Source organism: Siniperca chuatsi, linkage group LG8 (assembly GCF_020085105.1).
Source record: "Siniperca chuatsi isolate FFG_IHB_CAS linkage group LG8, ASM2008510v1, whole genome shotgun sequence".
NCBI lineage: Eukaryota > Metazoa > Chordata > Actinopteri > Centrarchiformes > Sinipercidae > Siniperca > Siniperca chuatsi.
Genome location: NC_058049.1, coordinates 15635457 through 15660955, shown reverse-complemented (window position 1 = coordinate 15660955; position 25499 = coordinate 15635457). Strand labels below are relative to the sequence as shown.

Sequence of the window (25499 nt, the reverse complement as noted above, 5' to 3'; positions counted from 1 at the left end):
TTGCTCTCTGTGAAACAGATTTGACATTGGTGCTAGACACTCAAAAGGAGGTGCTAAAGATGGAGATTGTTGGCTAGTTTGCTCTTACATGATGCTTCGTACATTAGCCCGCATACGAATGGCCAGACCCTAAAAGCTCTGCCGATCTGTTTCATATTCATCTGCACCTGTTCTGTCACGTTAGAATGGCTGGCAGACATAGAGAACAAGGAGGGACACACACATTGCAGCAAAAATACTGTAAACCACATGCACAAATACACAAACAGACTACAAAAAGTTTGAGGCAAACTAGTCTACAAATAATGAACAAATACCTAGCAGTGTCCTGGTGTCCCACATCAACTTGGAATGTGCATGTCACATGGGAAATCTAAATACAGCCTAAAGCCTTGTTTACATACGTGGAGGGACAGCAATAATTGTGGCGCTAAGGAGATTACTGTTTATTATTGCTTTTTGGATGTGGCAAATGAGACATAACCAAAGCAAATGGCAGGCCGTGCGAGTCAACAGGGATTATGTATGTGTAGCCTACACACACCAGCCACAGCACGCTCTCTTTCTGTCATTTACACGCACACACACACACTGATAAAATACACAATGTTACACACTCCTTTGCACTGTCAGCTAACTAAAGAATTGGGTCTGCTCAGGGGTTGTTATTTTATTACTTATTATTTTCCATTATTTCCAGGAGGGAAAGGATCAATGTTTTGAAAATCTCCCCTCAATGGCCTTTGCCACTGTTTTACATCATTAAGTTTCAGTCACCTCAAATTATGCCATGTCAAGTGAAGTAAAGAGCACTAACAAAAGCGGTGGTGATCTGCACTAACAGCAGTGCTTTCCTTAGCCATTATTGCTAATTCCTTTGAGACAAAATTGCTTGAGATTGCAGAGTTTTGTTTATTTTTGCCTCATGAAGGAGTAATAGTGTTTTGTTGCTTTCCTCAGCATGAGCTCCACAGTGCAGTAGAGTCATTCACCGCACAGGCAGGAGTTCAACAGCCACCCAAATATACTGTCTTTAGAGTCTATCCATCTCTGCTTTTCACTGCTCATAAAAAATAGTGCTTCCGTTCCTTCTCGCTTGCTAAGACAGACGCACACACACATACACATAGCATCTGATAACAGTGATACCCCCAGACAGACTCTAAAACACTCAAAAGCCAAAGAGAGAGACAGATTATGAGAACAGTGATGTGCACGCTCCTGCATGTGTGCACACTAACACACTCACAGGAGACATTTGACATGTACGAACCACAAGCAGCTGTATATACACACACACACACTTACATAAACGGAGGCAGACAGAGAGAAAGAGAGAAAACACATGCACACTTTAACAGATACAATACACTCCTACGCAAGCTAACACATGCTCCAGTCAGATCAAAACACACACAAACACACATCACACAACACAGACAATTTGATCACTAATGGCTACACAAGCAGCTAGGACTCCTTTATCTCTTATGTCAATACAATTCCATTTTCTGTTTGACTGATTTTCAACAAGAATTTTAACAAACAAAAAATGTGACACGCAAATGTCTCCCCTCTCTTATTTTCTGTAATTGTGTTAATTTTCTCCTAACCATCTCCTCTTTAACCTCCGTGGAAAAATCAGCCAGCAAAATAGGATTTTTCCCTGCCAGCGTATCAAACGCCCCCAATGGCAGAAATCAGACACTCTACAATTAGTCACTTGATTATCTCGCCAGAACACCAAATGCTGCTTCTCATCTCAGGGAGGAATAAAATGAGAGGCATTTACTTTCTCTAGCAGTAAAACTGACAAATGGATACTTGAAATGAGCAGCAGCTGTCATGTAACCAGTGAAACACACACATACACACAGGACTACCACTACATTTTAAATCATACATACAGTAAATATGCATTACATTCATTCAAATCATATTTTGTGAGGCCAAAATAAATTTGAACCTGCAGACATATTGTCAGAGAAACATCATCATTCACATTTTTTGCAAGTCTGACACATTTTGCCAATATATATTTCAATTTATACTTTATTTTATTGCAGAATAGGATGAAATATGCATTTTATTTTTACTATGTACACAGTGTAGGCACAGATCTCAGTGCAGGTCAAGTGGCCTCTCAGTTCTATAACAAACAAAGCAAACTCAGCCAGTATAGGCCACCGGCGAGATCTTGAGGACAGTAAACAAACAACAAGAGAGGAGCAGAGATGCTGAGACACAGCTCGCTTCTCTTTTATCTTGTTTTTCATCTGCATTTCAAATGTGAATCATTACGGGGAGGTTGTGTTCAGGATCAGTGAAGGAGGTTTTAGGAGGGAAGGGAGGGAGTGCCCCAGGTAAATGGGTGCTTGTCTGAGTGTGGGGAGGGTCTCTGGTCCAGTAGCCATGCGATCACCCCAGAAGCCCTAGACACTCAAAACATGAAGAAATGGATGGAGAGGGAGGGCAGGAGGAGGTGTGTGGTAGAAGAGAGGCGAGGGAAAGGAGGAGGAAAGAAACTAAACAGATCAAGTGGGAAATAACAGAACCAGTGTTCCCTATAAGACATAATCTTGATTCCTCCATCAGTATGTGTTTGTAGTATGAAGTTCTGCTGTCTGTAGGCTGAGTCTGGATGAGGAGAGGAGGGGGAGACAGAAAAAAATAGACAGAAACAGCTAACTAATGTCCTGTTTCCAAAGTCACAGAGGAGGAAGAGCCAAACAGACACATAAAATGTGAAAAGAAAAGAGATCAAAAACAGCAATGGGACAGAGACAAACAGAAAGAGACAGAGAAGAAAATAGTTGCTGAGGCAGACAGAAACAAACAGCAAAAAGACGGAGAAACTAACAGAAAATAGGAAACAGAAGCCACCACAGAGCAGATCAAATGGAAAGAAAGGCCAAGTGAGTCAGAAGATGAATGGTGGTGCAACAGCTATGGCTAGCCCATAAAAGGAAAACTATGTTGTAGGTACATAAATACACTGAGGCGAAATGTTGCAGTATATGAAGAGCAGCAGCGCTGGGATTGTTATAAACAACTTCCTCTCTGTGTCTCACTCATTCGCCTTTCATACTCACACACGACTCGTACAGAGAGTGAATGGGAGAATGTTTGCAATCCAGGAAATGTTGTAGCAGTTTCTGTATAGCATTCCACATCCTTTATTCACTGCTGTCAGTAATACTGAAATAAAGATTCAAACGTGGACGTGATAGGAACACAGAGGATGACAATGTTGGTAATGCAGGAATGAGCCAGATGCTGCTAAATGGACGATGATGTCAAGTATGATAAATGAACACAACACAAAGCTGTAATCATGCAGAAGGTGATGATGATGATGATGATGATGATGATGATGATATATACTGAAAAGTATATGCCTGATGGTTTTGGAGTGGATTTTTTTCTGCCCACTTTATTCGATTGGCTTCCACAGTAAAATCAGGAGAATCTTTCATTTTTCTTTGAAACTCAGAGGTTGCTGTCATGAGAAATACTCAAGATATATGCTGTGATCTAATATTTTGAAATGTTGTACTATTATGTGAAATGATCATGTTTTCCTGGAATATTGTAGACTATTTGTTACAATGCTAGTTACAATGTTCAGGTATTAAGATGGTGCATCATCTCTAATGATGACATCAGGATCAATAGTTATCAGTTGGAGTTAATTAGTCTGAGGCAGAAACTATGGCTCTTGCTAAACTAACTTTTTATTTTTCATGGTAAACCATTAAAATGGAGTTACTGATTTCTGAAGATGTATTTTGTGTCACATGCATTGACTTTAACTGAGTAGTGGCAAATTTGGAAGAGCGAGAAACAGTGCCACTGAAGAGAAATTTCATACTGTAGGAGAGTTCAGAAGCAGAAGAAAACTTAAATTCTAAATCCCAGTAAGGAAATACATCCTACTGGAGGGAACGTGAAGAGAACCACAACTCACAAATGCATAACATTTTGTGCTCAAGTTCAAGTAGAAATTCCATGATATCTGTCACAATACAGAAAACAGCAATGTTGTTTTTTTATTGTGATGACAAAGACGATGATTTCTGGGGAAAAATCATCCCATGAGATAGATGCACACCTGACATATATATCTTGTGTGTGCGCATGCAGTTTCATGCACTCCACTTGAAATTGTGAGTGCACTCATGGCCGTGTTTACTCTCAGTCCTCAGCACGGCCTCGGGGGCCGGTTGAGCCACCTGGGGGGCTTGTGAGGGAGTTGTCATATCAATCCCTCCATCCATCTTGAACCGGTGCACTGTGGCTTTGAAGAATTGGTAAACAAGTCTTTTCTTCTGATAACCCCCTGATAGCGCCTTCCTCCTCTACTCCATCAGCTATCTGACTGCTCAAGAAATGAGATATTGGCGTTTCACGAATGATGGGGACTCTTAAGAAAAGTCTCAGCACTATGGATTTGGGATTTTTTACAGGCTGTAATGTCAGAGAAGTGAAAAATGTGTTGGAGCAGGTCAGATGATATTCTTATGGCCGTGATAAAGGTTATATTTCTAGTGATAAGTGGCTATAATGTAAGATTGTGATTGAGTTTTATGCTCTACAATCATCCATTAGTTTGTTTAAGAAGTTTCTCCTGATTAGGTCATCACCATCTCTTCTTCTAATGAGATACTGTGATGAGAGACTGAGATGGCTTAAGGTGGTGATTTATGCCTTGGATGGGAGCTGTATCTGTGTGTGAGTGTGTGCAAAAATGATGAGTGGCACATACTCGTCTGCGAGAGTAAGACCCACAGAGAGACTTTTGAGTTTAAGTCCACTTCTGTGGACTTAAACTCCATTAATATGTGAGTGTATGCTTTTGTTTGTTTGTGTATGAACAAGTAACCATTCACTGTTTAAATGTGAGTGTTTATCACCGACAGTCTGGTGAGTGAGCGTGCATGCATATGTGAGTATTCGCGCCTCAGTGAGTGAGTGTGTGTAATGTGTTTGAACCCACCTACGTGTGTGTTCAAGCTTCTAATAATATATGAGGAAAGGGTAAGCTGCTATGTTTGTATGTGTTTATGCAAGCAAGCAAGTGTATGTGTGGATGCTGCTAAGTTTGTCTCCTGAGGGGGTTCAGGCAGTAGGCGGGAGGCACATTGGAGAGGGACTCTAATCTCTCCTCCAAATCCCTGGAATCCCTGTCTTTCAGAGGCAGGAGGTCACATCGCTCACTGCTCTGCCAGGAGAGACAGAAACAGAGAGAGACAGATGGAGGAGGCGAGAGGGATGGAGAGAGGGAGGATGAAGAGGAGGAGAGAGGGACAGAGGGCTGGAAACACTTCCATGCCTTGGGCCTCTGGGACAAATTACACCAGAGAAGGGATGTCAGTTGTGTTGCTCTAAGAGGCACACACACACACACACACACACACACACACACACACAAGTCTTCTATGCAAGCACACAGGCTAATGTCAGCTCACAGGTCATACACAACCGAGCATGAACAGATACACTTCCATAAAATTTTATCTCCTGATTAAGACAGACAAGACACAAACACATGTAGCCTACACCACACAGAAATACACACCCACATTGATGGAGTGTGTTATTGAGTAACGCCCCTAAGGCCAAAACTCTTATCAAAAGTCTGAGGGAGAGCACTCAAGGAAATCAGATAACAGAATTTCCTGTGAACTTCCCTCAAACTGACTTTGTTGCTATGGAGATAGTCCAGTAAGGGTCTCAGCTGCTGTTTATGTGTGTGTGCTGTACGGCATTTCTGAATTGAGTCTTCTTTCTATTGAGACAGTCTTTTGGCATTTCTGCTTTATTGGCTTGCATACATAGTGCAGCAGTGGGTGATGGGAAGGAGCGAGGACAAGTGGGGGAAATAGAAGGAGAGGCTGTGGCAAAGGTTATACACCAGACTCAACAACGTGATAAGGAAAGGATGCTCCTCTGAGTGTACCCAAGCCTGTAATTGTGGTTATTGTAGCGTTTTCCCTTAAAGCTGTGCCTGCCAACATTTGATCTAAAAATATACCTTACAACACATCATACAACCTGAAACATTACGTGAGAATACTGAAAAATGAGTTTATAGACTCGTGAAAATTCTGGTGGAGTGCATGGTCACGGTTGAAAAGCCTTCAAAACTTAAGTGCAAAATCCAAAACTTTATTTTGAAAAGCAAAATTTCATGTGTGAGCACGTCATCCAGAGAAAGCAGGACTCGCCGATGAAGGCTGAACCAAATGTAGAAAGATTTTCTTCACCACCTACATCATCAACACTCACAGAGAAGAAAATTTCAAAGTTCACATTACATGATTCACAAAACAAACACCAACTGCAGCTGTCATGAGGGGACATCAATCTATGAACTTGCCTATCGTGGGTTTAACATTAAAAAGGCAAAATAAATAAAAAATGAATGGTTTTTAATCAAAATATATCTGCTATATATGACTTTCTGCATAAACCAGTGTTGTTTCAATAAAATTGTCACAAAAAGAAATTGCACTGAAAACAACCCAAAATCTGTCAACCCTTGTCATATATAGTCTAAAAGAAGACTATGTAAGGTAAGTTTTAGTGACAACTTTACAGGGTTCATTGGCCTTTGTGTAATGGCAGACTAAACAATAAAAGGAAGCCTTTCAGTGACAGCCTGAAACAATGCAGCGAGAGTGGCGAGTGAATGGTATGGACTAACTGAGATCTGATACATCTGGACATATGTTGGAAGGGAGTGTTTACAGTGTTGCTTTAAAGGGCAGCTTTCAGGATTTCTCTGACACGGCAAGTGTGTTAGCGAGCTAAACATTACATCCCAGTTTGGGATGTAATGTTTAGCCAAAGCACCTGCTAGCCTAGCCTAGCTGCTCATATCCTAACTGCTGAGCACTGACATTCCCAGAAATTATGTTTATATTTACATGCCCTTTTTATGTTTTTGTAGGAACTTGGGACCCTTACCTTTAGAGGAACCTAGTTAAAGTTTTTTGTGCCCAAGTTATTCTTGGAGCTAGCAACTAACACAGTGGATTGTGCACTGTTAAACATCCCTTTTTTGTATATGGTTTCTGAGAATCTTCTTGGGCTCCACTATTTTAAACTCTTTAAATATTCTGTATTATTTTTTGCACATTTGTTTTGTGGCACAGTGTTGAGAACAGTTGCTGTTGTGGACCTGTAAATCCAACTGAGACATTATATGTGACATTGGGCAATCCAAATACTTTTGACATATACTTGTTCTGGATGCTGGTTTATGAAAAAAAGTCAATGACGCTTCAAACACAAATCTTGCAATGCTTCCTGCTGTTAAAGTTTTAGGTCATTGCATTATCAGTGACAGTGTCCCTTGTTGGGAAAGAACTTTTGCACAAGTGTTTTCCTAGTTTTAGTGCATTTTGGATGTGAGTTTAAGTTGTTCTAAACAGCATGTTGGTAAAGAGATCTGTGTGAATAGCTTTAAAGCAGTGAGGACTATGAGAGATATGCCTGTAAACACTTGGGAAAAAAAAGCAACTCTAAAAACTGTAATACACCATGAATATAAACTTGAGGTCCTCTTTGTATGTATGTGTGTGAGTGCAGTACTGTGTACTATGGATGTATATTATTGCACTGTATGTACGTGTATATTTAGTACAGTTTGGGTCCTCCTGGCTGCTTAAAGAGTACTTGTTCTGAATGTGTACATTTCTGTGTGTGTCTGCATGTGTGTGCATACAGTTGTCAGAGTGCAGAGCAACACTGCAGCCACATGTTTGGTTTTGCTCCAGCGCCTGTCATCGACTGTGGGCTACCATTGGGGACAAACACTGAATATTTAGACTCATTAAACTTCATCAAACTTCACCTGTCTGCACAAACAAACATAGTACTCCAATGATTAAACAACCAGTTTAGAGTTTACTCTCTTTAATTCAAGGATCAAAAATATGACAATATACAGTACAAGATTTAGCTTTAATCAATATTTCTTGCGTACAATTTAAAAATACAGTATTTCAGGTAATTTTGTATTTCAGGAGGTGGGAATCTTAAAACGCTCGCTAGGAGTCTTGTCATTATTAGCCTGGTTCTGCACACAGAAAATAGTTAGCTGCTCTTTCACTCTCTGAAACAAACAGTACAAATAAAGACACAAGTCTCACTACTTATTTAAATAAAATCTTGACAAAACAACATTTGTGTATTTGAAACTAGATTCAGTCACTATAGGTTGAAAACCTCAGATCTCTGAAAAGTCAACTTTTTCAATTATGTTTAAAGCCTTCTGATTAAGAATTATCACTCAGCTTTAATGGTGCTAAGACGTGTGCTTGGGCCTACTACACCTACTAGTGACTTTAGACTGTTAACCATAGAAGCTTTAAAAACAACCTGTAAGGATTCATTTGTCATTTGTCATGGAAATAACTCATCTCACAGTCTTGCAAGTTGAGGTTTTACTGTAAATGATAATGATGTTAAGATGAACAAGATCTGATTTCTTTTTCCCCACCAAAACAAATGATGTATAATGACAGCCCTCTAAATGTGTTAATTGGTGCAGTAGGCCCCTGCTGATTCTCACCTATGAGGCTAATGACATTTGAGAGCATCCACGCAATAAGAGAATAATAAAAAATGTGGTGTTTTAAAAATGTAAAACCTCAAAACTGTCTAATTTATGAAGTTTTTGAATGACAACACGGAAATATATGCAGACCAGTGTTGTGTGAATGTTTGATGTTGCTGTTTCCCAGAAGCAGTGTGGAACAAAATGGCAATGCAGGACAGATACTGTGGCTGATCCCACAGGGCAACATAATTTTTAGCACCCTATCTGTATCTACATCTGTAATATTGTTTGTTGTAGATACAATTTTCCACTTAGCGCAATAAAAAAGTTTTTAATGGGCAGAATTAGCAGTTTATCATGTGCATTATTATTGGGATCACATTTTCTCCATATTTTACTGAAAGCAACAATTCAACTATTACCTACTCATCCCCACGTCAGTGGAATCACTGGTGAAGTCTAACAGCCATTCTCCAAAAGAAAAACAAGACCATAAAATTACTCCACACAGCTTCTGCAGCAGAATCCCAGTGTTTTATAGCTAAATGATTGCACTGTTGTTCCAAAAGTCTCTGTCTCCCTCATTTTCTCATCTCTCAAAAGTCTGGTTGCCCTTAAAGCGATCAGACAGAGGAGTTTTTCTGCCTTCATGTGCTCCTCATAAGCACTGACCTCCTGCATTTTACAGCTGTAAACACAACTCCTCGAGGACATGTCGCTTTTTAGCTACTACTTTAGAAAACGTGTCGCACAGAAACACTTTGTGCTGCAAAGGCATAATGAAAAGGAATATCCACAGCAGTTATCTAGGTCATATTTAACATGTTTATTGGCTTGAAGATGTTCAAATATGCATGAGACCTAGACTTTAAACAAAGGGAGAGAGGTGTCATGTGAAACGATCCTCTTTGTTTTTGTACATCCTATCTGTATTTGCTATCCTTGAGTTAGCCATACTTGCAACATGTCTGGCAGCATGTGCTCGCTTAGTACATTGTATTTTAAATAATTCTGAGAGAGGTAAAAGACATGCTGTCTGGAGTGATGTTATAACCTTTTGCCTTTCTTTTGAAACTCTGCAAAGCCAGATTCTAGTAACATGTGATCTCTTGGAGACAGTTCACATGGAGCTGCAATGCTGTATGTCTATACAGCACACTGTGTGTTATGTGGACATGCAAAAGTCTCTGACTGACATTACAATGAGAGGATAATGCTACATTTTTGAGTGAGCTTTAATGACTTTCAAATGCATAAATCCTACAACGTTTTCTGCTTTTTCCTGAATCATCTGACTCCTGATCATAAGTTGTGCATTGTGGATGGAAATGCATTAATTAGATAGCCTGGTGTATAAAGGGGTACAGTATCTCGACAGGCATCACTATGCTGACAAAGTGAAGACACAGAAGCAAAGCCAGCTTTTCTGGTGTAAATAACAGTGGCAGTTTTTTTCAGATATCTTTCTTTCTTGTCCCCCCTCGCTCTCCAGCACTCCCTCTGTGTCATCCCTGCTCTGGGTTTTCCTCTCTCTCCTCCAAGTTGGTGTTGCACTGATATCTCTTGGCAGCGGATGTGGGGGCCCTCATCGCTGCGCTGCCTCAGTCTCCTGCCCTGTGGTGCCTCTTTATATCTCAAGGTGCTTGTGTTCTCTTCCTCATTCGTCTCCCTCTATCTTCCACCCAGCCTGCGAGCCTCTGTCTTCCTCTCTCCCTCTCTCAAGTTGTTGCCTTTAATTAGAATTCAGCTGTCAACACAAATCCCCTCCAACTGAGTTTACTTCCCCTCTGACCCTTTGACTTCATGTACACTTGCAGTCCCTGCTATCCTCTTTTCACATTCCTCCCTAACTGGTCATTGCATATCCAAAACATTTGCCTTTTGCCTTCAGTAAGCAACATTTCACTCTGTGCCCAGCATGTTGCTCTAAAGCTTTTCCTCCAATTTCTTCCCTGTCTATCTCATAAACATCCTGCTTCCACCTCTCCCTTTTTTCCCCTTTTCTGCTATCAAGGTCTTAAAAACACCTACCCTGACCGTGCTTTCTGCCCCCACCTCCTCATGATTTCACCCTCTTTCACATCTTTCTCCCTCCTTCCCTCTCTCTCCTTCTAGCGAGTCCTGTCAGTGTCTCATGGTGTTCTTGCCAAACTTGTCGCCAAGTTGTTGGATGAGCAGAGCCAGCTCTCCAGCGGCCTCGGACTTCTCCTCCAGGAGCTCATAACGGAGGCTGGAAATGTCTTGTTTGATCTCCTTCAGCTCACCTACAACACAGTCAAACATGGACACAACAATCAGGACACGTGAACATGAACAAATACAGACATGTATGCAGGTAAGCACTTATCTATCAGGCCATGAAACTGTGCTATAGTTGACACATGTGAGTATATGCAGCCATACAGTACATACAATACAATGATGCACAGCACAACCTCATTTCATGGACATTATCTCACACCCACCCACACACCCACACACACACACAGTAACTCCTACATCTTGTCTTGCACTAACAGTCCATACACTCAGGCACACGCATGTCCTGAGCAAATAATGACAGAATAAGAGTTGGCCTTAATGAAGAGGGAATTTTACCTTCGTTGACTTCATCGCTCTCTCTGTCCACTTGAGCCTTCAGCACATACCGCTTGATAAGGCGCTTCATGATATTCTACAAGGAGGAGAGGGAAGGAGAAGATTAAACACAGAGAAGGTGACAAGGTGATGTGACATGCACGGTGTTAGAGAACGGCACTGTCTCAGAGACTGTGTGAGAAATGTTGAGTATTGCTCTGTAGCCAGGAAGGATGTCCTGCAGATGCTGCCAAGGCTCAAGCAGTCAATCTCTGCATGTAGGCAATCTGGATATGGGTTGATTCCTGTCAACACACATGCAGCACACATGCAAATGTCTAATCAAGTGACATCTCAATGATGTGAGTGATCTTGTGTATTTGTGTGCTGGATGGGGAAAAAAAACAAACATGCAAACTGGGAGGGTTTAGACAAAGCGCAATTGACCAGTGAATGAATTTATATTTCCCTCAGGGCAAAGGCGAAGGGCAGACTATGGAGGAGAGCATTCTCTTCCCTCCTCAGTGTGATACTTTGAGCTCATTTACTGAGTGTCTGCTTTCGATCTCCCTCAAACAGCTCATTAGAGGCATTTTCAGCTTTACTCTGTACTTTGCTCTTTTTCTTTTTGCCGTTCCTCCTCTCCCCCTTTCACTCGCCATCACTTTTCCTATCACATTCCTTGCAGTCGATGCCCTTTCATCCAAACTCTTGTTAAATTCTTTCCTCTCTGTTGTCTCCAGCTCATCTCCCTACCTTGCTGTCTTTCACATCAGTTTCTCTTTACCTCTTCCACCCCTCTCATCTTCTCTCTCCATCTCTCTTCCTGTCATCCTTTATCACCCTCCAGCTACTTCCTCTCTCTGCTGCTATACCTCTCTACTTTTATTTTTTTCTATCTTCCTCAGCCTGAATGTTTCTCTCTGTCTCTCATATATTCTTTCTTTTCCCTTCTCGTTCTTGTCTGAGATTCTTCACCCATCCCTCGCTCTCTGTCTTACCTGGTATCGGGTCGGGTGTTTTCTAGATTTTCTGGGGAAGAACTCTTCTCCCGGGCGTGGATAAGACCTGAAGCGCTCATCCTGTTGCAACAGTGGGATACAAACAAAAGTCCAGTGACACATTTCAGGGTTGAGTGAATATCTATAATGGAAGCATTTGAAAAGGGTGTTAGAGGAGACAACACACTGCCAAAACAAAACAACAATGAAAGGCAGAACTTAGTGTTTGTATCTAGTGCTCACAGATGTCTTCAAAGAGAAGACAAAGAGAATTGACAGCATCACTTGACCAGAGTGAATCTCTATTACCTGACGTATAGATGCCTTCCATGTCCATGACCTTGCTTTGTAGCTTCTATGTCATTTCAGCGCTGCAGTGTCAAAATGAGTTTTAACTTAAGGGTGGACACACACAACTAGCTGCTACTCTACATGCACTAAAGCTACGTCTGGAGATATCTCAACATAATATAGTAAGTATCATAATGAATAATAAACAACATAGACTTTTTATGAAGAATAACTAACAAAGCTTTAAATTTCAAAGCCCCAAAAAAGCCAAATCACGTTGGTTTTCAATGTTAAATAATGTTCGATTTCTCTCAGAGAGCAGCTGAATATTTCATAATTATGAATATATAACATACTGTACTGTATATACATATTTAAACAAAAAACGGAATGTGTCTGCACTAAATTAAAAACAGATTAATTCTAAAATACTATCCACCATAACAGAAAAACATTATTGAGGTTCATCATTCAACATCTCTACCACATCTCTACTCATGTGGAATAGATGTCATTTTATAATGTGAGGCTTTCATTTACCTGCAGTAGAGACTATTCAGGGCTACATTAATTTGTGCTCTCATTGAATTTATAACCACATTTTTTTTCATTTTGTAGGCAAACTCATCTTGTGTTCTCTGAAAGAACAAAATGTACAGAAATTGTTTTTCAGACTTTGTAGAATAAAGAACACCTACTGCAAATACAGATGATTTGCTATAGAGAGGCAAATTAGTGGTTTTATCTACTCACTGCTTTGTTAAACCACACAACCAGATGGCAACCACTGTTTCAGCTTCATGTGAATGTGAGGAACACATCTTCTATGCAGAGGTTTTCCAAAGCACAACTGACAAAGCTTAAATCTCTTTGTTGTGCACTCTGTGATCTTGTCTTTATCAATGACCTGTTTTGTTGGTGGTTGCTGCCTCCATTTAACTTTTGCTTTTAGCAAGAAATTAATTGTCCTAAATACTGTGAATATATGAAAGACATATTCACCAAAGGGCATGAGCATCAACTATTGCATGCAAGCAAACAAACACACACACACACACAGAAATATTAACTGAACAAACATATGAACTTATTACTTTTTTATCAAATCCACATACAAATGTTCATTAAAAAATATATTACCAGGGGCTCATTCAGTTTCTCTTATACATAAGATCCAGTCATTAACTTGTATTTTACTAACTGCTGCTTTAACTTTCACTTTCTGAACATATGCTGCTTTGAAACTAACATAATTAGCATTAATTCAGCACATCACTTTTCTCAAATGGTGGATATCCCACATGAGAGACATGGACCAAAAGACTGAGAGGGAAAAAATTACTAATTCAGAAAGACCACGCTGTCTTCTCTAAATCTCACTTGACATTCTCGACGCTGCACTGTGGTCAAGTGTGAGCTTATGTATTGATCGCATGCTGCACCTGCTTGGCTCTGCAGTTAAACTGTCAGAGCTGCAGAGAACTTTAGGAGCTCACAGAGGCAGCAGGGTGTAACCCATCTTGTCCCCATCCGAAACCTGCCCAGACATATGAGCAGACGTAGGAAGATCCAATGGCCTGACTAACAGCTTAGCCGAGGCACTGAGGTGAGCCATTTGAGCCGAGGAATCAGACAGAGGAAATGCCTGCGGACAAGGCCAGCGCTAAGACTGATTCTGTGATAAATGGCGTGTGCTATTTATTCTTCACGCAAGAATTTCTTTTCATTGCAGTGATTTTATTTAGATGGACAATCCTTTAGAGGGGGAAAGTGTGAAAATGCAAGCTGAAGTTGCATCCCAGGCTTGCAGTGGAAATATCATATATGTCTTAACCACAAGGCCATCTGAGCATACTGTATATATTATATATGCTGAAAATCCCGTAATTGACAGTCAAGCTACAAATAGTTGGCCCAGGCCTATACATACAGGCAAGTCAACTGCAGATTGTTTCTGTGTGCAATTAGTGAGCTTGTCCTTTGCCCCCTTTCCAGTGTCAACAGTCCTTTAACTGAAGCCACACAGGAAACAAAACATAACATAATTAAGCTGGGAAGATGCCTGCAAAAGAGGAATATCTGTATAGAGAGTACACTCCTGGTAATTAGTATGTTGACCATTACAGCAAAATGTTCTTTAAAAAAAGGAAAAATTACACAAAAGCAAAGAAAGTAAACTTGAGATGAACTGAACCAAACTCTATTAGAAACAGTTGGTTCTAACTAGCTTTTTCTGTGTAAACTGTCACTTCATAATGCCAATGAAATGTTGTCTGAGAGTAATATGCTGAATGGGAGGCAAGAAAAACAAGTTGCATGTTGTCAATAATTAGCTTGTAATTATTGGCTCCCACCACAGTTCCTGGAAAATGTAGGAATAGTTAAATCAAAACACTTAAAAAGATAATAATACTGAAATGAAGAGAAACATGGCCTATTATTTAGTAGCTACACGAACTTTGTTTGGAAAATCATTAATTGATTCTTCCCAATTCCAACAATAATGTCAGCCCATTAGTTGTTATCTGTCACGTAGGATAATGTATGGAAAATAACAACCTATATTAACCTATGAGTTTAGGAATCAGGTAAGAGTTTCTGACACTGACCTTGGCCTGTGAGTTAAGCATGCCCATCTCCAGCTCGTTATTACGGCGACAGCCGTTGGCCTTGCAGAGGCGTATTAGGCCGGACTTGATGCGGAGGACCAGGTAGTAGAAGGACTTTGGGCTGGGAACCAGGTTGAAGGGAGCGGGTAGGGTGCGGCCCTCATCAAAGTAGGAGAGCCACAACTTGGCTCGGGCAAACTTCCACTCCACGTCAGCATCCTCCTGCAGAGACAAACAGACAGAGACAGATGGTATATTTGAAATAAGCAGGGATAGCAACAGGTAAAGACTAAACAAACCTTTGAGAAAAAAGTAGGATTATACCACTTTAAAACAACTTAATGAAAAATGCTATCAAATTAAACTGATGCTACCTAATAGTTAATGTGAATTACTGCAAATTTAGGCAAACATTTGATGTTGTATAACTTGTTATGAGAGAAACTATGTTGAGTTACAAGAACCAATGGATAACATTGTTCTGTCGAGGAGAACTGAACAACCTATCCAATTCATTGTGTTGAATTTGCTGCTAGAAAATTAACAATTGTAATCTAGAAATTAAAACAAGAGCAAAAACAAAGAAAATCTCTCTCTCTCTCTCTCTCTCTATATATATATATATATATATATATATATATATATACATATATATATATACATATATACATATATATATATACATACATATATATATATATATATATACATATATATATATGTACACACATATATATATATATATATATATATATATATATATATATATATATATTACCAAGCGATGGCAACATCGTGCCCGTGGTCATCGGAGCACTCGGGGCAGTGACCCCCAAACTGGAGGAGTGGCTACAGCAGATCCCTGGAAGAACACCAGACATCTCGGTCCAGAAGAGTGCAGTACTGGGAACAGCGAAGATACTGCGCAGAACCCTCAAGCTCCCAGGCCTCTGGTAGAGGACCCGAGCTCGAAGGACGAGACCACCCGCGGAGGGTGAAGTTTTTTTTTTTTTTTTTTTTTTTTATATACATATACATATATACATATATATATATACACACACACATATACATATATATATACATATGTATACAGTATAATATTATGGTTTTATTTCAGGTCATTTGTGATAACTTTTGAGACTCTTGCTTTTATTTTGTATTCTGTGTTTTTGTTTGTTGCCACTGTATTGATCTTTTACGGCTCATGGTATTTTCAACTCACTCTCTAATCCGCCTGCAGGCACAGAAGTGATCAGACAATGATCCTTTTTGACTTGTTGACAATATTATACCCTTTCTGTATTGACTGACTATCATATTTATGTACCTCTATCTCCTGGTACGAGCTGTTGATCATGGCAATGAGCATGTTGAGGAGGACGACCACCATCGTGACATTATAGACACCGTACAGCACGTAGCCAATGTTCTCTATGAACTTATGGTCGTACTTCAGCACCACTGAGATCACTTCAGATAGCCCGAAGATCGACCAGAAAAGAGTCTTAAAACTCTCCTCCACCCTGCAAGGAAAGTTAGAGAAAATGCAGCAGTAAGAAAACAGTACATGACTGCGAAAACACACGTAAAATCCCACCGTATTAGCAGCTAATTGCTCTCTCTGAAACACATGCACATGCGCACATACAAACACACAAAGCATTTTAATGTTGTGAGGTTTATGAGGTGGCACTGATGAAATACCTGATGAGTCATGTCCAATTTGAACACATTATTCCATTTCTCTCTCTCTCTCTCTCTCTCTCTCTCTCTCTCTCTCTCAAACACACACACACACCTACACTCACAGTTACACACATACTGCACTGCACATACATTAAAACATGTTTGACTTTGGCAAAATCCCTATAAAGCAGGAAATGACTCAACTTCAGCATTTGAGAGATCACTTGGTTTCTAGAAATCAGTTCATTAAGTCTGTAGCCCTGTTCTGTGTCGACCTTTACACAAAATAGATACTGAGATGTCACTGCACTTAATGGGAAAACAATAAAGGTTTGTTTTTCACTCCATAACTTAAAATAATTATGTATGTGATCTTTCTGGGGGTGTCCAGGCTGTATCTAAAAATGCTCTCTAGGAAAACATTCACCACATAACATAACATATCGAGTACTCCCACCAGGTAGAAATAAACATTTTGAAACTATTCAATTACTTAGATATTGAAAACCCCCATTACTGTCTCTTTGGGTGTCTGCCTGCAGGTCACTATTCCTTATGCATCTCTGAATTTTAGCTGAATAGCATAATTAAAGATCAGTACATACCATGTATTTATAGCTTTTAACCTCTGGATAGACATTTTTTCTGATGAACTTCAAACGACAAAGCCATTTTCATTGATTTCTCCATGTTATTAACAATCTGTTCACCTGCTAACATGATATGCCTAGGATCACTGTTAACCTGCATGTCGATAATTTGGATATGTGAGGTTATGCACAGAGCTATGTACTGAGTGCTGAACATTGTGTTAACATGCAAAAAACATACTTGCTCACATGAAAAATTGCTACCATGAATCTATCAGAACCTGTTTCAAAACCACAGAAGACTCTACCCTCATAAACTTAAAGGCCCTGAGCATTTTATTTCTCGATCAGTGAGTTATGGGTTCCTTCACGAACACATAATATTCTGCAAAGTTTTGCAGCTTTGGTTATTTCTTTTTTTCTCTGTGCTTTTCTCATTGATTTGAAGTGTGCAGGACTCAGTTAGAAAAACATGATGTTGCATACCTTTGCACCAGTCAGAATCTGATGACAGTTGGTGGCCACTGTCAATAACATGTTCAAACCAATTCTGTTTATATTTTACTAATTGGTTTTCCCAGTTATGCTATGCTGTCTGCTGTGTTCACAGGCAATGCTTTTTTGAGTGAATGAAGCTCTACACTTATGTACTGCAGAGGACTTGCAGGGAGGTGGTCAGGGTGGATGATGGGTGTACAAAAAGCAAAATGACTTTGACACAAGAGTCCAGGGTTTGCATCCTGAGTCCCGTCTGTGTGTGGCTTTCTCTGTATTAAATCAAGAACACGACCTTTCCCTAACCTTAACCAAGTGCAGTGAGTGTCTAAACATAACCATAAAAGAAAGTTTAATAAGCAGCTTGTATTGGATGTTTTGATGGAAAACTAATGGTCAGTTAACATTTTACTGATACTTTCAGTATCAACATTTTGTGAATTTTGTGATATGTTAAATAACATTTCCTCATTATGTTATGCTATTGCAAATTATTTGTATATAAACAGAATTTCTAGGAGACAGGGTTGCACCCATACTCTGATGGAGCAGATTAGCACTGTTTTTGACTGCAAACTCTTCATAAATAATACCTAAGGATGTTTTTTTTTACTTTGTTGCTTATTTCATCATGAATATTTAATGTCATACACAAATACTTAAGACTTCAAGCCATGTTTTCAAGGGCTTTAAGTAATTTGCATGGAAGCATCTAAGATTTCATGAGCAATGATCTTAGCATGATCATTTTGCAAGAAAAGGCATCTATTTTGGATTGAAACTTGCCCAGTTCAGGCAGCAGGATGAGCATCTTTCACCCAGGGGATCCAAAGTCCCTGGTCTTAGCAGGTTTTCACACAGATGAACTAATGCTGGCTGAAAATGAACAAACAATTCTTTTCTACTGACACTTTTGCGAGTTTGCTACGTATGCCGGGTTCACACTCTGAGGTCCGACATGACAAAAGGTCTCGCCTTTTCCCGCCTACTCATCTTTTATGTTACAAGACTAACTGCCAGACATGTAAACTGAAGCATTACAACAGTGTTACAAACTCGCTCGAGTACTGTGTGACAAATTTTAGCTTGATACAGGTTTCCATCCAGTAAACTCGACTCGACTCGACCTGAATCGATTCGGCTGCTGCTGATACCAGCTCTCACACATACTCGCAGCTCTCGACACTTCCCGTACAATACAGAAGAGAGCGCTCGTAGGATTCAGGACTTGTCAGATTTGTTCATGTACCAGAGTCAGAGAGTAGTTCAGTGCCTGTTAGCCTGTGGATATTATTCCTGGCTGCGTGCAAACTTTGTCAAGACTCGTTGCTGCAGTTTGGTTGATAGACTTCTTTTAGTGCCTGTAAGTGTTTTGCATTTTGATTTAAATTTATCATCTCCAGGCCATTTCTTACTTCTGCTACAGTCATGATACAACATACACAGTATGTTGATAGATTTTTGTTTATTTACTGTAAAAATAACAAAATAATACACACGTGAAACACTTCCTGATTTCATAAGTTATCATCTTTATGTAATCTACAGCTTAATATTTTGGGAGGATAATGAATCATATTGCTGTATTTCCACTCAATAGCCGCATACCACGTTAGTGTGCCCTGCACTTTTGTGGCCTGAAAGGTTCCCACACACCCAATACTTGAAAACTTGGAATATTCAAAATATTCGATACATCTAGAGGTCCAGACCCGGGTATAGTCAGGCAACATAACACTTGAAGCTCCCAGCGTTAGATGAACTGCCCTTGTCCTAATCCCTATCAACCCCTGACCGCTGACTTCTCTGAAGATAAAGACACGAGTCAATTTCCCAAAGCAAGAAATGATCAATGGATGATGTTGAATGAATAATTTTTTTCTTGACAAGAATTGATTAATACAAGTACAAGTACAGTAAAAATATCACTATATGAAGTAAAAGGTATTGATTTACTTAACTTTTCCAACATAATAAAACATTAATCTGCTTCTGACCAGAGAAACATGCAGTGACAACATGTAATCATAGAAACAATTTTTTTCTGAACCAGAATGACATTTAAACTGGTTGACACAACCGCGTCAGGTTAGTGCACGACTACTTTGAGTTAAATAAGTGTCTCTTTCACAGTGAGCATGAATGCAGAGGCATGCACATAACACCATCACTGTCATAAGCGCCAACACGTTGCAGTGACATCGTGTACAGGAGGCATGTGTAAACAGAAACACATTCACAAGCATTAATAGCGGGTTTTCTTCTTGGTGTTGCTGTAATAGATGGCCTAGGCATCAGACAGAGCATTGCTGCGAAAGTAGCAGCGTCCAAAAGATGTTATCAACAATACCATCTTCTCACTCACTATTCACATCACACACATGCACCAGCCTATCGTGCAATCAGGAGAGCCAAGGAAGGTGATTTTGGTGGACTTGCCTTGAAAACCTGTTATTTTGAGCCTCACTTATCTGGAGCCTCTCTTACAAGATAAAAATGCTTTCCCGTGACTTTGAAACATGAAGCAAAATAGAAAAAGGGGACAATTATCTGGTCTTGATTATGTTACATCCCAATTATCTTTTAAATCAAATTATTCTGTCTCCCCGCTCTCCTTCCCACCCGTGTGAAATGCTCACTCGACTTAGATTTTCATGTTCCCAAATTGTGAGTGTAGATAATGAAGGGCTTTGTTCCAGGCAACATTAATGTGCCATTAAACCAGACACTCACAGGGACAAACGCACGCACACATTATAAAATGACACACTCACCACATAGCGGACTATTCATATACACTGTTCATCTGTTCATCTAGGCAGACTGTTTGTTAATATAAAGCTGTATATGATATTTATTTGTTGGCAGCGTTAATGGAAGTGAAGCCCATCCAAGTCAACCATGTACTAATAATATACATGGCTACATACATTACACCATCCTCACTTCTATCCATAGTACACTAATACAGATAGAATATGGAATATAGAAGAATATAGAAGCATGTATGAGAGTAGGGAGACTTCTTCCATACTGGATAATGCTGATGCATGGGAAGCCAGTGTTGCTGTGCATTGTCATTAGTTTTGCTCACCTTGTTTTCTGCTAATTTAATTCTGAAATTTGAAATCTGTGTGAGATGCCTCTCTGGGAAGAAGTGCAATTCTGAAAAATCTAAAATGTATCCTTCGAGGTCAACAACATTGGTGAATTTGAGTTTGTCTTTTTCTAATGTCAGCTACGGTACTGGTCATGTGTGTATTATGCAATACCCTGTTACTGAGATAAATGAGATGCTTGATGCTCTGGATGATGGAAGATTTTTTTAACAACCTAGGAATGAGATAATTTCATTTCAAACTTGTGTGTGTATGTGTGTGTGTGTGTGTGTGTGTGTGTGTGTGTTTTATAACAGCATTTTACAACAGGCAGTGAATCAGCAGGGACAGTCGGCATCTGGAGACAGAGATAGACAGTGTGTTATTATCCGTTATTAAGAGTGGCAGCTCCTAATAGGCTGCATGCAACATGATGGCTTCACACACACACACACACACACACACACACACACACACACACACACACACACACACACACACACACACACCCTTACCCCTGCAGGACACTCTGTTACTCACTCTCTTCCTACCACACACACACACACACACACTCACACCACATACAGCATAATGTGCGTCTGTGTGTGTGGGAGACTGGTGAGTCACCTCGGCTCTGCAGGACCAGTCCAAACCCAATCACAGACAGGCCCAAATCAACCTCTTCCCCCCAGAGACATGCTCTCATGTCTCTCTCTGTCTCTCCTGCTTTCTGTTTGTCTCTGTTGTTGTTTCAGCTCCTCTCTCTCTGTTACTATCATCTCTGTCTCTCAATCATTTTCTCTATCTTTCTCGCCCACTTTCTCATTATATTCCCATTGCCATTGCTTTTATATCTTTCTCCACATCACCCTCCCTCCCTCTCTCACGCTCTTTCCATCTTTCATCCCAACAGCTTTTAGCTATTTCTGTCACTCAATCTATTCGTTTGATTTATACTTTTCCTTTTTTCATTATTTTTCCCCTCTCATATATTTTTCCTCTTTATTTAATCTGCAGCAATATTCTCACATTGGCCGAATGTATATGTAAATGCAAATGTAGAGTTTATGAATGGCTGCATCCAGCTTTCTGCTCTGTCTCTCTCCTTCTGCCCTTCAGTCATTAGCAAGATATTACATTTCTCCTTCTCGATCACCTCTTCTCTGTTTTTCTTTTTCTCCTCTCCTCTCCTCTCCTCTCCTCTCCTCTCCTCTCCTCTCCTCTCCTGCAGACAGACAAGTACTCAGACAGACAGGCAAATATAGACAAAACATCTTTAAATTTTAAATTGATTTTAATTTTCTATCTGTCGCACCAAAGGAGCTGTCACCATGGCGACAGCAGGGGCCTTGCCCACCTCAGCTTTTAATAAATGAATGAATGCTGCTCCCGAGAGATGCTTACCTGCCTGTGTGTGTGTGAGAGAGAGTTCGATCGAGAAACAAAAAGAGGGACAGGGAAAGAGAAAGGGGAACTGAACAAAAACTGATGTGTGTGTCTCATGAGTGTGCCTGTTTATGTGTGTGTATATTTGTGTGAAAGACAGTGGGATACAAAATGAGGCAGATAGAGAGCAACGCAAAAGGAAGACATTTGTGTGTGTGGTCTTCAGGCAAGTAGTGAGAGAAATCTTATTAAGCAGGGAATACAACACCACAAGACGAGCAATTAGGAGTGTTTTGAAAGTGATGCTCAACATCGACTTTTTTTATTTTGCCTGCTCCCTCGCTGTCTGTCTGTTTTCAGTCTCTCTGTTAGGCTATGTTGTCTAACACAAAATTAACGTGTTGGGACTGATTTTGGCTACTATTATGCGTGATATCAGCCAGTAAAATGATTGTGATGATGAATGAATGATTTTTTTTTTTTGCACTTTTCATTTACCAATTAAACTGTTTTTCACTGAATTTTCACCAAACCCCTCCCTAGAACAGCAATCGTCCAGTCATAGCTTACTGTAGCAACTGTAACTAGACAAACTTTGGATTACTCCACATGTTGAAGCAGTGTATATGGGGCTTTAGTAAAACGATACTCAAGTGAGTTTGTGGGGTGGTGTCTTTATTGGCCTTTCCAAAACCAAAAACACAAGGATTCAGATAAGTTTAGACTATTACCCGAGTGCTACGTTTGCCAGATACAATGGTTTGTCCTCATCCTCAAAGCCTTTTCTCCTGAAACGTACTGTTTGAAAATATGAATAATTAAGCAAAAATTTTACCTTTGTCTTTCTTGTCCAAGTATGTAAGCTCAGCAAAGTTATTTTAGAAAGAAATAGTCTGATCTTACATTTTTCCTTATAATACTTATAATACTGAGACTAACTAGCTCTACACTAAAATACAACAATTGCAATCGCTATTATTTTATTTCCCTGTCAGTATTTTACTTTTATGTATGATGTTTTTAGATTAATATTACTGGTAGCGTCGCTGTCCTGTGAGAACCACGTATCTCTAAAAAGACAACATTTCAGGCGCTCAGCTTTCTGACAATGCAGTTTCTAGCTAATCCAAGTTTTCTTTAAATATTTTATTTATTTTAAAAAGTAGGAGAAAGAAATGTCTCAATCCATAAAGGAACATTTAATCCTTCAGTGTATCAGAAAAATTCACATTTAAAATCACCAAATTTGGAGATAGATGGGATGGGAATGGTATGAAAAATTGGAATCTGAAAAGGAACTAGTAATTGAAGCTCTTAGACAAATGTAGTGCAGTAAAAAGTACAATATTTACCTCCCAGGTGTAGAGGAGTAAATGTATAAAGCTGCATAAAATGGAAATACTTAGTTACATTCCAGTACTGGTAAACTGCATAGGTGATCTGCAAGAATGAAAAGCTTGACAGGCATAGCCACTGTAACTAAGGAGGGTGGGGCTTAGCAAGCAGCATTATTAATGTCTATATAGTTAATTAATTCTTCACGTGATGGCCTAATGAAGAGTCTTGAAGTGTTTCCATAACCATATGTGGGGTGATCTCCCTGCTCTGGAGCTTCTTAACTCAACTAAAAGGAATTCATTTTAATAGAAAGATTTACTGTCAAATGACGGTCTCAGTGCTACTGTATTTCAGAGGGATTACATCTCACCAAGAGGGCAAGTGAATGCTTTACATCATTTGTCATGATAATGGAAGAATTTATTGAAAAATACTGAATATTGGCAAAAACTCCAAAGCTATTGGCACAAGCATTTAAAAGCCCATATTGGCCACTCTGCATGAATGCATTCTTTTTCTGTTATTTTTGTGTCTCTCTTCTCTCTGTCTGTCTCGCCTTAATTGTAATTGTCTCCTCTCTTAATTCTGACATTCAGATGTGCTTGACTTGTAAAGGCTGAACACGACACCTCTGCCTTGCCTTCAGAGCTAATAAATTCTCTCTTTTGCTCACCCCGACTCTGTCTCAACCATCTCTTTCGCTCTGGGCTCTCTCAGCCACCTCTTATCCTCCTTTCAGACCCTGTCTCTCTCACCAGGATCCCAGTCGCGCCACCACGCTCCAACTCATTCTAGACTCAACAACACACACTCTTTGTTTTTTCTTCTTCCTTCCGACACTTTCCCTCGGTCTTCCCTTCAGCTTCAACATCATATTCCAGCCTGCAACTTCATCTCTGCATTTCTATGTGCCATCCTTTATCCACTCTGCTCTTCTCTTTTGTCTCCATTTGCATCCCTTCCCTCTCTATCTGTCTCTCTCTCTGTTTACATTGCATTACATGGCTTTGCCCTTGTCTTTAATCTGATATCCTCCTATCTTGCCCGTACTGTCTCAGCACTCATTATGTCTTTATCATGTTTCACTGGTATGAAAAGAAGGCCCATGTTGCCAAAGCAACTAACCAACATAACATAAAATGGCACATTATGGCATATACATAGCAGTTAAGTGAACAGGTAATAATCATTAACTGCTGAAAAAAAGAACTGCTCACAAAATCTGTATACTGTACATACTATATGAGTTATTTTCTGATTTCTTCCCACCTTTTCAAATGGTTACTGGTAAAACGTGTGCAGTCTAAATCTGTGCTAAGCCTGTGTGGTTGTGCTTCTGTCTGTTACTCAGTCAGCTTGACCTTCTCTCATCTTTTCTCATTCTCTCTCCCTTCTTTTTCCTCCTTTGTCTATGCATCCTGGCCAGTCTACCAGATTTTCCCTGAACAAAGAGCCGAGCCAAAAACACCCTCCTCTGCATCTCTCCCTGTGGGTCTCTCCTCATCCCTCATTATCTCCATCTCCCCCCGTCCTCCTCCTCTTCCCAATGGACTTAATATCCTTACATTGATGCACTGCTGTTACTGTCATTGTGATTGCGCTGCATTTATTCACTATAATTTCCACTGTTTCACTTCAGCATCAGTATAATCATTATTTGGATTTTTTTCAAGGTCACCCCGCTGTGTCTTTTTCTTGTTTCTTTTACTCTGCCCCCCAAATAAGCATAGCTTCGACCTCAGACTATTTCAAAACACTTTCCTATTTCATCCATCTCTCCTTTTTTCTGCCTTTACCTCCCCTGTCCTCTCCCTCGCTGCCTGTCTCTCTCTCTGTGCAGTGTTGTCATGCATGGTTGA

At 39.9% G+C, this 25499-nt stretch overlaps 1 protein-coding gene across 3 annotated transcripts in view; it reads right to left on the bottom strand.

Moving 5' to 3' along the window:
• Positions 1-7903: 7903 nt before the first annotated feature.
• LOC122880549 (short transient receptor potential channel 7-like) overlaps positions 7904-25499 on the bottom strand; it is a 48776-nt gene continuing 31180 nt past the window's right edge. Inside the window, exons 8-12 of one of the 3 annotated variants that reach the window (XM_044205801.1) lie at positions 16375-16570; positions 15045-15266; positions 12145-12225; positions 11165-11240; positions 7904-10830 (exon numbers count right to left, since the gene is read on the bottom strand). In XM_044205801.1, the coding sequence (XP_044061736.1) occupies positions 10691-10830; positions 11165-11240; positions 12145-12225; positions 15045-15266; positions 16375-16570 (715 nt within the window). In that variant the 3' untranslated portion in view covers positions 7904-10690. The other 2 variants (XM_044205802.1, XM_044205803.1) reach the window with 2 other exon arrangements.